Source organism: Anthonomus grandis, chromosome 3 (assembly GCF_022605725.1).
Source record: "Anthonomus grandis grandis chromosome 3, icAntGran1.3, whole genome shotgun sequence".
NCBI lineage: Eukaryota > Metazoa > Arthropoda > Insecta > Coleoptera > Curculionidae > Anthonomus > Anthonomus grandis.
Genome location: NC_065548.1, coordinates 42,650,906 through 42,665,670, shown reverse-complemented (window position 1 = coordinate 42,665,670; position 14,765 = coordinate 42,650,906). Strand labels below are relative to the sequence as shown.

The following is a 14,765-nucleotide window of genomic DNA, read 5'->3' as shown; positions in this document are numbered from 1 at the left end:
CTAGATCCTAAAAGCTGAAAATAATTTGGGAAAAACTCAAATAACAATCCATAGGTCCACCAGATTGATATAATCATCCAAGAATTTACATAGTCACTTCCATTTATATAAAAAAATTAAATTCCACTGAGATATTTAAATTTAGAAAATTATTCAAAATGTAATACTATAGTAATTTTAAGTAAATAAAAAAAAAATGATGAAAGAATTAAGAGTTACTTGAGATATGCTTAAGGCGAGGAATTAGTAAAAAAAAAAACAAATACGCACTGAACTACTGTTCAAGGGGAAAATCCAAAACGTGATCACGTGTTGTTTTCAAGAAGTATATGTTTGGAGCCTGATTCGCAATACCTCACTGGCCCTAAAATACCTTTTACAATCTCTAGTCAAGTCACATTAATCTAAATAAAACTTTAAAATAGTAAGGTTCGAATTTAAAAGCCTATTAATGGTATGTTGGTGCAATACAACCTGTTAACCAACAACCAACATTATGACTAAATAGGTTATTTGTAGCAAGTAGCCGATCCGTTACAAGGTGATCCAGGCTCAGTGTCAAAATCAATTATGTCGATGCTCGACTCAAATGAAAACCCTTAAGTTAATATTAATAGACTTAGCAAGAACCTCTTAACGTTTTTGTTTTACATAAAAGAAAATAAACCCATAAAATTCAAATTAATAAATCAACCCCCCAACCCTAAATCAAACCGTTCAATAAGAGAAAAATAAAATAAAATGTGCAAAAACTTGCGTGTCTTCTAACCTCTTGTGTATTTTGGCTAAGGTAGCTTAACTCGACAGCTCTGGAACCAGTCAGCTACAACCAGGGTAACGACCACATGGGCAAGTCGATTTCAGGCAAGTTCCAATCCAAAATCGCAGAGCCACAGTACAATGCTCAGTCCAGGCTGTGTTGAGGCTCACTTCAGCCGGTCTCCAACAGTGTTGGGATGACCAGAAGAAACCAGAGAATAGGAAGAGACCAGAGAATAGGGAAGAGAATGAGAAAAGGGAGAGGCCTCTAAATAGAGGACAAAAAAATCAGTAAAATAAACGCACAATCAATTCTATGGCAATTACCAACATGTTGGTACATACCTAAGGTGGTGAGCGAGGCCTAGAGTCTCGTTTTGTGGTTAGAAAATTTCAAAATCCCATAAATGGTGTGGGAGCAGCCGACCAAATTCAAAAATATCGGGTCAATCCGAAATCCTCTCGGCTACAACTTCCCACTAGACGTTCATCAAATTAAACCCCAAAACTTGGGAGGAATATTTTTCCATTCAACCGAATTCCCGGCAAGATTAAATTTTCCTTAAAACCACAAAATGTCGACTGTTCTTTCTGATAACGGGATGGCTACCGGCTGGACAAGGAACTGACAACTGACCAGACAGTAGCAGTGAACTTGTCACTCTCTCTCTTCGACACGATCTGACCCTGCCTCTTGGTGCAAACTACGCGGAGCCTCCCTCTATCAAAATAGAAATTCCGCAATACCATAGCAAAATGATACTGCTCTGATACTAAAACATGGAAAACTAACAAAATTTTCCCAACGGGGCTACGAAATTCCAATTTTCCTCTTACGTCGCTCTGCCTGATTTATGACGCTCCGTCATCCGCCAAATGAAAACCAAACTTTAATGGGAAACAGCAACGCTGCCAAACCTCCACAACAACAAGTGTGTCAATAGTCATTACTGTCAATCACAGTCACTATCAATCGGCTAGTAGGGTTAGAAACCAGATGTCAAGGCACGTTTATTTACTAGAACTTAACTTGAAGAATTGAAGGGAAATATAGCAAGTAAAACTGGGGAGGCCAATTTCAAATCAATTAGGATACCTTGCCCAACATGATTCCGCTATAGAAGAAAGTATTTGTAAGTTTTCCTACACTAACGGATCACCATCTAAAAGGTCTTATTTACTCCACTCATAGCGCAATCTGTGGCACAACAGCACCCTCTAGGTGTCCACATCCTCTCATATACCAGTCCCTCCATACCCCAGACATATACCGGCCTCATAGAAACTATTGACAAACAAACCAAAGGTCAGAAAGTTCCCAACACCAGGTACATGAATAGGGTAGGGACTAAGGAAACATAATACGACTAACTCCACAGAGGTGTGCTGACAGGATAGGGTAGGTAAATACATTCCTAAAAATAATCAAACCCCAAAAGCCTTAAAAAAAATAAATTGCATTACTATTAAACCCCAAAATCCATTTATAAAACTGTAAATCACACAAACCTTTCAAGCCGATACCAAAACCCATAAACTTTTGGCTGAATTTATATGAAAACCCATGTTACATGCTTAGAGCTCTGCATGTAACAATTTGTTAAAAACATCAATTATGTCTTCGACGTCAGACATAAAGAAAGTGCAAATATTTAAATATAAATGCATTAAAAATTCAATCAATAGCACTTATATGAGTAGAAGTCCAATCTTCGGCATAACTCTAAGGGTGAGGCTCTGGTTAGGCAATGTAGTCCCTTCCAATTCCTTATCCTTGCGAAGACAGGCAATGTTCGTCCTATCCCCCGATGTTTAGTCGAACAATATGTAATACACAGTTCTACGATAGAGTGGGATCTTTTGATTTTCGAAAAAATCCACTCTGAGTTTCACAAAAAAAGTCAACTTCACAACAATGTTCTTTCCGGTTAATTCGTTAAACGAAAAAATTGATCGGCGATTCGATTGATTTCCAGAAATCCGACCCGACTGCGCCAATTAACTCACTAGCTCAAAGATTTTCCATTTTAAAAAATTTATTTTACAAATAATATTACATTAGAGCTTAAACTACTTCTAAAGTATTCAACTGACTGCTTAAACAATGGGTGAACAAAGAATATATAAACATGCAATATGATAATATCAGCATATTATGCTGAGCTAAGGGCTTTCCATAGAGGTAACTCGTACAATGCTATTAAACTCTACGATAACCTACCAACTGAATTGTCAACTTTAGATCAGAAGTCATTTAAATCAAAGTTTTAGAAATATCGTTTAGATTTAACCTTCGACCCGTAATTTAGGCCTTTAATTATTTATTTTATTTTTGGTAATTCTTTTAATTTTATATTTAGCTATTTAATATTTATATATATATATATATATATATATATATATATATATATATATATTTGGGTATTTAATGAATTTAATAGAGTTAATCTTTATATTGTAGCTTAAGTTTATGACCGTTGAGTAGGGTTTAGTAGAGTAGCTGTCTTAGCTAGACTGCGCCCTGCTTCTCTGGTACTTAATTATTAAATGTTATTATTGCTAACTACATCTGTAAATTTTAAATAAAATATATTTATTATTATTATTATTTATTTCCTTATTGGCACCCACATGATTAGAGCCATTATCAGAGAAAATACGGGAAAGTCTACTCTACTAATGAATCTTTTACAACTACTTAGCTAAAAAGGCCACCGACGTAAGTTCAGATATCAATTCAAGGTAAACACCCTTTGTGTACATACAAATAATATAGGGTTTTGTTAACTTATACCGCTTGCTTTTCAATCTTTAATAAGGAATGGACTCTCATAACTAGTACCCACATTTTTAAACAAAACAAATGCTTATCTGATTGAGAGGTAAATCACCCATTAACTAATTTAAAACCTTTGGCTCAGTCCTAAAACATCGTTCATATTTGTTAATAACAAACTTACAATAATTTCTAGCCAAAATAGGCTAATACTTTTGTCTAACCGAAAAATGACTTGTTCAATTATACGATGAAGTAAACGTTCATATTCATTTAGTAACATTTTCTTTGTTGAATTATGGTTCTTTGGTAGAATATTCTGGTGTTTACTATTAAAAGGAATATTGCTATTTTTTAGGCGTTAATCAACCTATACTAAACCTTTATATATAAAAGGATTTAAAGAAATAATCCTACTCTCATTCGGTATAAGTTTATTATCGACAAGATTTTTGTGCTCTTATGAAAAATATTTCTTTTTGAACAAATTTTATGGCGAATGTTAGCTTCCATTTCATCTGGTTCAAGTAACCTCCTTTTTCTTTTTCAGAACGGAATTTTGCAGTTATGTATGACTCTTAAAACGTAACCTAATATTCTAAGAATTTTATTAAGAGACGGAAAACGGTCTAGCAAGTCATTTATTAAAATAAAATTGTTTACAGCAATACAAGCGATATTCGCGAGTCCTCAATGTCACTATCACTCTCACTTTCCGGTTAATAATTATCTGACCTAATATTCTAAGAAATTTATTAAGAGACGAAAACGGTCTAGCAAGTCATTTCTATTTACATTTACACCTCTAGCAAACGGATCCTCTTTTTCGTCAGAAATTAGCCTGTTCCATAATTTTTAAAGCTCAAATTGTTCTTTTCCATAACTCATTATGATACACTGCCTACTAAATTACATTTAAACTACAACTAAACGGAAAATATCGCGTATGTATAAAATATTCCCAAAGCAAGTCTAGACTTGTCAATGAGGCACATCACTCGTACCTCGCGACAAATCTCTCGTACTCCCTACTACCCTCCTACTCGTACCTCGGCACAGGCGCATATTTTTTATTCCTATGGTGGCAGTCAACGTGTTAATAGAAAACCAAGATCCTGTATAAGAGTGGATGCATAACTTTGATAACTAAGAGAAACAGCTTTGAAAAGAACATGGTCAAAGAAGAACTCTTAACGCTTGTAACAGAAAATGGTTACCACGTGGGACCCACAACAGTTATGATTTCATGATAATGAAAACTTACCAAAGAACAGTCCAAAGTTTACCAACATACCACTGCAAATTAAACTCGACATAAATCATATTATAAATTATTCGAAAAAAAAACTTCAAAATTGCAGATGTTAGGACTCTTTTCAATGAACCGGTCTTTGTACAAAATAAACTTACTTTTATTTATATCTTTATAGAAATAAAATAATATAAATAAAAATAAATATTTAAATCTTCTCGCCCATCAGCTGTTTATGAGTCTGTTTTATATCTATTTGGTAGTACCCTATACAATGTCAGATTTTAATATAGTTTTCTTATTCCTGAATTTTTAATAATTTTTACGTAGTCTGTTGTTCCCTAGATTCGATTTTTCCTTTCCAGTCACACATTGACTCTCTCTCTCTCTTACTGAGTACATCTGTGGCCAAGGCAAAACCGGTGGTGTAGTTTAGTTCATTTAATTTGACCAATCCTGTACATTTTTATATTTTTATAACTTTTCCGAACTTTAATTTAGGAAGTGGTTTTCCAAAACCCTATTTAAAATCTCAGCCACCCTTAAATAGATTCCGAGCACTTATCCGGACATCAATCTACGCTAATATAATTAGAATCTTGGGATAAGGATGGCGGAAAAGCGTGTAAGATTTTATCCACTTTTTTGCTAGCAACTGCATTTTCTCTTAAATTTTGTGTCCGTATTAATTTTATATAGAAAAAAAATATTTTTCTGTTTGCTACAAGCTTTAAAATTATCCATACAAGTTTTGTGGTAATAGATTTGTAACAATCAACATTGATAAATATTAAAATTAATGTAGATAAGAAAATATCATTCACGGTGAAATAATATAACAAAACTCAGGAACACACTCCTGTCTGGAACATACTAGGAATACACTTTTATTTGAATAGCGCACTCTCTTTATCGACAAAGTCAGATTACAACTTTCAGAACTAAACTGATTAAAATGTCGTAGTGCCATCTCTTATAAAGACTCATGGAAAAATTTGAAAAAACTCAGAAGTTTCTACATTTTTGTCATTGTTTAATATTTATAAAGTAGTTATCCGTAATGCGTCTTCTGATGCCTTCACCTTGCTTATATATATTTTTTGGAAATCATCATTGTTTAAATCTTCTTAGCCTATCATTTTCTCTTTCAAATCCAAATTACCTGCAATATATATTGTGGCGTTAACTTTACAGTGTTACTATTTTGCTAAGAGTTTGCAGACGGTAGCTTAGAATTATTGGAGGCTTGGGATTGTTCGAGGGTTCACTTATGACTGGCTATTAAAGAATATAAACTTGATTATAACTATTAAATAAGAGGGCGCCACTTAGTTTTTTTTTTTAAATGAAAAAAAACTAAGAAAAAAATTTGGTATATAGGTTTCAATTAACAATTAAATGACCCTGGATAAAGTAGATTTAAAGAGGCAAAAAAAAATATCTTAACAATACAATCAAATTATATTTACATCAAAGATAATATACACCTCATGTTCTAATCTGTTAAATGTTAATAATTTATTACGAATTAAAATATGAATAATGTTGATATGATTAAAATAAGTTTGTCAAAAGTAACATTTAAATTATGATTTCACTATTAGGTAGATTTCAGCACTTGAAAAATAAATTGCAATTATTAAAGTTTTTAGTAAATATTTGTATTACGCAGGGGAAAGTTCATAAACCTTTTTACCTAAGGCATATCGGCCTTAACCGAGTTATTTCTACTTAACTACCAAAAAAAGGTACTGAAAAATACTGAACAAAAAATAACTAAAATTATAGATAAGAAATTGACGTATAAAATTATGATATTGATTAAATATTTGTAGCAATAAATTGAAATTAAAAGTATATTAATAAAAATTTAAATAAGTGAGACAAATCTATGGTTAATAATATTTACATAAATGGAATAAACTGGCCTGTATATTCCTCCAAGAAATGAACGGCTGGCCTTCAAAATCGAGGCTGTAAACGTATGCCATTTGTAGCTTAGCTATCCGGACTGAGAATCTCTAATATTAGCTCTAACTCTGGCTCCAGCTCCACCGCTTTCAGCAATTTCCCGGGGTAATCAAAAGCCTGCAGCCATCAATAATTGAAAAAGAATAAAGAGGAAAACGGAAAAGTAAAACCCTTGCTAAGTTTCATTATCTATCCATCAAAATCTTGGGCATCTTGCACCAGAAATATGAAATAAACGGTTCCCTAAAGGAACAAGATTAAGGACTATAAATTATAAACCATATTGGCCACTTCCTACTTCACAAACTTCGAAAATAACAAACTGGCCTTTTACGTGTGCTTCTACCTGCAACAAGTCCTCGAAAAATGGATGCAGTACCGACTAAATAAGTAACGACCCCACCTCTCGCTCGAGCTGTCAATGTCAGCCATTCAGAGAAAACATTAATTAAGACCAATCAGAAGAGTGACGGACCGTCAACAGAAAGCATGAATAATTAAACCAGGAGAGTGATGCGTTACAGTAGTAATGTGTCATTGACAGTGTGAATTTAAAAAAATATGAATAAAAGAAGTTGACTGAAATTATTAATATAATTATTGAAATTATTGAAATATAAATGGGGCGTTAGTCAAAATAAGAAATAGAAAAATAAAATGCTACAGTTACCCCCTTCCTTGAAGAAAAAAAATTAGCTATGAAATAGTTAAATTTTTTTTAACATCAAGTCTTTTAACAAAAAAGTTTAACCTATACTAGTTACCAATATCTAACAATACCAAAGAAAAATTCCCGGATAAATTATTATGCCTTACTAAATAACAAACAATTCTGTTAATTATCTGTTCCACAATTTAAATATACAAATTATTTCTAAAAATGACATCTTCTCATATTAACTCAATTCAGGATAACTACGTGTATCACCCGTTCCTGAAGGAAGACACAATCGGTATGGCCATAAATTAGGAAATCTTAATATCGAGGAAGGACACAAGTTGGTAAGACAATAGTGATCTTGAGAATACAGAAGTACTATAAAACTAACTTAAAGTAAACTTAAATCAAAACTTAAGCTAAAATTATGTACACTCACGACATTTAATTCTACCATAGAAATCAGTTACTATAGAACTCCAACCTAGGGGACACTCATGAAAGTTGCAATCAACTTCTCACCAAGAGATGGTATTGTGTGTAACAAAAAAAAACTCTACAAAACTACCCTTTTTAGATAGCGGATTCCAGCAACTAGAAACAAAACTGGCTGACATAACTCAAGCACCAGATAACAAACACATGGGCAAAATTCATAACAGCAATATCAATTGTCACATTACTTACCCATTACAAAATTCTGTGTGCCCCCAAATCCATTTCTGAACGGCACTAGAATATATCTTACAGCATATACAGCCATAATCTAAAGCATTGATAGAATTTGTTTTTCATTTGACTCACCCACATAAATATCCAAATTAATTTGAGGTGAGGAAGGATACCTTCGTATAGTCCTCTAATAATCCGACCATGGTCGAGACCACACCAACAAAAAAACAAATCTACTATTGGTTTTTCATCACAGCATCCTGTGATAAAAAAATTGGACAAAATTCAATAATGAACAAACTGAACAGTAATGTTCATCCTCTGTCAGGTTCACTGATCCCGACAAGGAAAATAGACCAAAAATATAACCTCAAACAGTCAAATTTGACAATGGGTTTATAACCACCACTAGGTTATAACAACCCAGAAAATACGGCCAAGAAAAATTAGTCAAAACTGACATAAAGTGTATACTCATTTATGAGTATGACAACCGTCTATTGGGTGCCTTCTAAATAATGTATGGTGTATAACCATATACAGTTTATAACAACCATCAAAACTTAGCCCTAGGCTATAAAAATTAAAATGTCAAGTTTATGACATACAGTACATAACCACTAACAGGTTATACCCAAAAAATTAAAATATGGCCCAAATGACCAGATTATAACATCAAAAAAAAAACAATTGGTAGGAATTTCGGAATGATGTCTATACTAGAAGCAAGAATCTAAGTGAAGATAATATAATTCTATATATAATTTTCGAATACAACTACTCCAAAGAATCGGAATCATCATCAAGACCATTATTTAAACGCTTTAAGTCTTTAATATGCCATTTACCGCCGGTAAATGGCATATTTCACTAATTCGAACTAGCTATACCAGCGGACTGTTCTCATCAAGTAGATCACGAAAATACCGGGTTATAACAGGATTCGATCAGAAATAAGGGAATGAGAGCATTTTGAAAATTCGGAAATTGTCACTTTTTGACCACGTTTTTGAGGCCAAAAATGGGCATCAAAAATACCATATCTCGGCTACCGTAAAAGCTACGACCTTGCAGATAGTTTCGTTATATTCAGAAGGACGAAACTAATACAAAACCTTTGGAATTTTCCCGATAGCTCCCATAGAAGCCGAGATATCGGCCTTCAAAGTTTGGGTTTTTTCATTTTTCGGGATTTGGAACGACGAAACTAAGACAAAACCGTTGGAATTTTCCCGATAGCTCCCATAGAAGCCGAGATATAGGCCTTCAAAGTTTGGGTTTTTTCATTTTTCGGGTATACCCCCCCGTTTGGTTTTTTTTTTTAGAATTCGAATTAACTATACTAGCGAATTGTTCTCATCAAGTAGATCACGAAAATACCGGGTTATAAGGGAATCCGAGCAGAACTAAGAAATCGAGTATTTTTTCGACCTCATTTTTGAGGCCAAAAATGGGCATCAAAAATGCCATATCTCGGCTATCGTAAAAGCTGCGACCTTGCAGACAGTCTCGTTTGATTAGGAACGACGAAACTAAGACAAAACCGTTGAAATTTTGCCGATAGATTCCATAGAAGCCGAGATATCGGCTTTCAATTGGGTTTTTTAATTTTTTGGGTATACACCACCGTTTGGATATTTTTCAGAAAAATTTTTTTTTTCGAATTCGAACTAACTATACCGTCGGATTGTTCTCATCAAGTAGATCACGAAAATACCGGGTTATAAGGGAATCCGAGCAGAACTAAGAAATCGGATTCGGAACGACGAAACTAAGACAAAACCGTTGGAATTTTCACCATAGCTCGTATAGAAGCCGAGATATCGGCCTTCAAAGTTTGGGTTTTTTCATTTTTCGGGTATACCCCCCCGTTTGGATTTTTTTCAGAAAATTTTTTTTTTCGAATTCGAACTAATTATATTAGGGGATTGTTCTCATCAATTAGATCACGAAAATCCCGGGTTATAAGGGAATCCGAGCAAAACTAAGGAATCGAGTATTTTTTCGACCTCGTTTTTGAGGCCAAAAATGAGCATCAAAAATGCCATATATCGGCTGTCGTAAAAGCTACGACCTTGCAGATAGTCTCGTTGGATTCGGAATGACGAAACTAAGACAAAACCGTTATAATTTTTCCGATAGCTTCCATAGAAGCGGAGATATCGGCCTTTAAAATTTGAGTTTTTTCATTTTTCGGGTATACCTTCCCATTTGGATTTTTTCAGAATTTTTTTTTTTTCAAATTCGAAGTAACTATACCAGCGGATTGTTCTCATCAAGTAGATCACGAAAATACCGGGTTATAAGGGAATCCGAGCAGAACTAAGAAATCGAGTATTTTTTCGAACTCGTTTTTGAGCCCAAAAATGGGCATCAAAAATGCCATATATCATTGGTGAGTTTTGATGTCGAAAGTCTCTACACCAATGTACCCATAGAAGAGTCTCTTAACATCATATGATACAAATTAAGCAAGGATGCAGCTTTCTCAACTCGGACCACACTGCCTCTGGACGGGGTGATGGAACTTTTGGAGATCTGTCTTTGTAATCCTTACTTTCAGGTTAAGGATAGATTCTACGCCCAAGACAAAGGACTTCCGATGGGTTTATCTCTTTCCCCAGTAATAGCAAACATCTTCATGGAATGGTTCGAGGAACATGCATTAGATGCCTCCCATTGCAAACCCAAGCTCTGGCTTCGATATGTGGACGACACCTTCATCATCTGTGACAAAGAGGAAAAAGCACTTCAGGAGTTTTTGCTTCACCTCAACAACTTCAGGTTAACCTTCAGCTCTACCTTTCCTAGATGTCCTCGCTAAATAGGTCGGTGGAAATCTACGAACTTCAGTTTATAGAAAACCAACACACACGGGCCAGTATCTTCACTATGAGTCCAACCATCCTGCAACCACCAAAGTAGGCATCATAAGATCCCTCTATAATAGAGCTTGAACCGTCTGTAGAAGCGACGAGGATCTCAAGACTGAAGTGGATACCATCTACAAAGACCTACAACAGAATGGATATCCAAAGAACTAATAAGTATGACCATCCAAAGGACGCGTCCAAATCAAATCAGAGACGAGGCCACCACGACGACCAGACTTCTACCCATACCTTACATTAGGGGTACATCGGAACAAATCCGACGCATTGCCAGCAAGTACAATATTAGAACTGCCTTTAGATCTAGCACCACTATCAGAAGCGTGGTATCAAAGACCAAACCAGATGGCCTGTTGGATACCAAAAATTGCGTCTACCGGATCCCATGTGAGTGCGGTGACTCATACATAGGTGAAACGAAGCGCCCCCTAGAAGTCAGAGCGAAGGAACATCGCAGCTGGACCCAAAGAGGAGAGGTTTCCAAATCCGGAATAGCAGAGCACGCGTGGCATAATGGACACAATATCCGTTGGTCAGAAGCCAAGATTCTGCACAAGGAACAGCACTGGCGCAAGAGGAAGTTCGTAGAGGCAGCTTTCATTTCACAGAATAAGGGGATCTTCAGCCAGCCAAGCGTCGATATACCCAACATCTGGAAGCCTCTACTCTCAGGACAGTGTAGGATCTAGAGAGAGGCGTGTCCTCCCCCCAACTCTTTTCACGGATGACTTTTCTTTCCACATCGCTGCACACATCTAGTATAAAAGCCTTTAGAATAGTAGTTTGCTGTCAGTTTACACTTGATAATGGTTGGAGATACTTACCAACCGAAACGTCGTGTTACATTAAATAAATAACACAATGCAAGTCCGACAAGATGTTTTCACTGTACCATTGTCTACCACCTTCAAAACCAGATGTATATTATATTTTTATTTTAGAGTTTTAAAACCTATTTCTTCTAAGTATTTGTTTGTGACATAAAGCAATAATAATTAAAGTTTTTTCCAAAGAAAATATGTTTTTCTTTTGTTCTGTTACTTCGATTCAGGATATAAAACCATAACATAGTTTTGGCTAGAACAGAGTTTTTTATTTATAAAATATTTTTTGTACATAAACATGTATGTATGTATGTATGTATATAATATATTAATTTAAAGCTTATTTATACTATTTACATTATAAGCTACTTAACCAAAGTTTTTAACAAGGAAAATATTTTTACGTTTTTGTTATATTTTGTATATAAAACCATTACATGGTTCTGCTAGAGTCGAGTTTTTTTTTATTTATAGAATAATTTTGTAAATATGTAAATATTTTATTTTTATAAACTTTTAGAGCATATTCTGCTATCTGCAATATAAGCAACTAACCAAAGTTTTTACCAAGGCAAATATTTTTACGTTTTGTTTTATTTTTGTATATAAAACCATTATATGGTTTCACTTGATGATAGAATTCTTCTTTTTATTTATTATCCTATTTTTGTAGTCCCATATAATGTATACCTTATTTTTGTTTATTTCATAAACCATATCCCTATTTCCTTATCCCTTCCTATTCCTGGCAAGACTTAACTCTCACCTCCGCGCTGGTTCTTGCTGGACAATAAAATATACTTTTAGGTCCAATATTAAATATAACTATTTTTTCGAAATCTGCTAATTTTGTATGACCTAAAAAAGTATGAATTGTTGACTGAGAAGAGTTTATTATATTTCTTGTTTTTTAAAAAAATATTTTAAAATTAATATATAAAAAGTACCTAATAATTAAATATTTAACAATATTAATTATGTATATATAATTATTATTACATTAGGATACCTAAAATAGGCAATATTAAAAGTAAAATCGAACACGACTTGTAAAACGATTTTCAAGACTAACTTTTAACGAGAATTGGGTAAAAAGTGGGCGTGACATGCAAAATTTTTGGGTGCCTCCGGGCTTTCTATCTGCACTTATCCTTTAGCCTCCCCTTTCCAAAAACTCACGAGCCGCCACTGGACTGAATGATAACAATTTTGCTGTGGACTACATGAATGGAATTATGGAGAAGAAATTAAAAGAATTATTTGTATAGATGGAACAAATATAAATTGTTGTTATGGCTTTATTTTATCTTTATAGGCATGCTGCCCTGCTAAGACAAGAAGTCGTATGTGAAAAAACAACATTTAGAGATAATAAGCAATTTGTAAATAATTATATGCAATCCCTGTTTGTTGCCAATTGCTTTATTGTTTAATATTTATTTTTGTAAATAACTATAAAAAACAACTTTAAGATGTTTTAAGCATTTTGTTTAATCATAATTTGCAGAAAAAAAACTTTTGTTGGATACGACATTTGGTCTTAGTAAAAGAAAACATCTTATAATTTTTATACTAAATAAATTTGCTGTAAAATAATAATAAACCTAATTTATAAATTGAAATAAACAGTTAAAAATATGGAAATATAAGATATATTAATGAAAATGAGTATAACAAGTACATTAATAAGATAAGCTACTCACTATCATAATTTTCTGCTTCTCTTGATTCTGCCAAATTGTGCCATTTCTTGCAACTTTTGTAGTAATTTAGCTTTCCTCTCTTTTTTAATACCTTTGGGGGCCAATCTTATGGTGGGTTTTGGTAGGTCACTTTTAAATTGTTTTGCTAATAAAAAAATTAGTTCTATTAATTCACCACTAAATTTTGTTTTGTAAAAGAGGTTTTTAGATTCCATTTTAAATTGAACCTCAACGAAATTGGCTAGATAAGGTTTTGGTATAATTTTATTCATCTTAAATCTAGACGAAAAATCAGCAAAATCATAAAAATCATTTAAATTCATTTCGAATACCTCAACCCTTGAACTGTTTGATTTTTTAAAATCATCAAAATCCAAAACTTTGCCTGTTTGTTTTAAGGACTTTTCCACCTGATGGTGGAAAGAGTCAGCAGACATAAAAGTGTGGCCAGTTTGCAAATATTTTATTTTTAGTAAATTTAGATTAACCTCTGCTGAATTAATTAAATAAATAAAAAAACAATACAAAGCCCAATTCTTATTTTGGGCGGCGCAATTATCTAGCCAAAGTGTTATTTCTTTTGCATCACGGTCAAACAAGCGAAATTTGTATAATGTTGAGATAATATCAGATTTACTCCTTCCGGCCATTCCTTCATGCCAAATAATAGCTACTGGTTTGTTTTTTACAGATTGCTTGCCGAGGGTAACGAAACTCTCATTAAAACAAATAATCCGAGGAGTAAAAATAATTTCTTTAAACATCTCACAGCGTGGAAGCATTATAAACTACAAACGTAATATAAAATTTATTGTACGGTTTAACATAAAAAATAACATAAGTACCTTCTGTAAATCTGCAGAAAAATATAATGATTCAGAGCTTACTGCAGTAAAAGATGCGTCTTTTTTATACTCATTTCTCGCGTCTACGGCATTTTCATAGTGAATTTTCCATTTTTCACAATCTTCACAGAGAGTTGGAGATTTTCTTTGTCACGTTTTGTATTTTTAGAATGAAGATTAAATGTTTCGTATTGCCAACACTCTTCATGACTATGAACTATAATCTGTTGTCTGTCAATTTTTTTCTCAGAATGGTGTCCTCGCTTTAATGGTTTTACAAGTAAACTTTTCGAGTCAGTTTTATCCAATACATCTCTAATTATTCGATCATTATACACTTCAAAACCTAAAATTGCCAAAAAAAAATTTTTGCGCACATTTACGTCAGTCTCTGTATTAGATTTTAAGTAATAA

The 14,765-nt window shown here is 33.5% G+C and overlaps 1 protein-coding gene across 1 annotated transcript; it reads right to left on the bottom strand.

Moving 5' to 3' along the window:
- Nucleotides 1-13,448: 13,448 nt before the first annotated feature.
- LOC126734169 (uncharacterized) lies at nucleotides 13,449-14,290 on the bottom strand. Its single transcript, XM_050437705.1, has one exon. It carries the CDS (start codon nucleotides 14,286-14,288, stop codon nucleotides 13,509-13,511), a length of 780 nt encoding a protein of 259 aa, XP_050293662.1. The 5' UTR covers nucleotides 14,289-14,290; the 3' UTR covers nucleotides 13,449-13,508.
- Nucleotides 14,291-14,765: the final 475 nt, after the last annotated feature.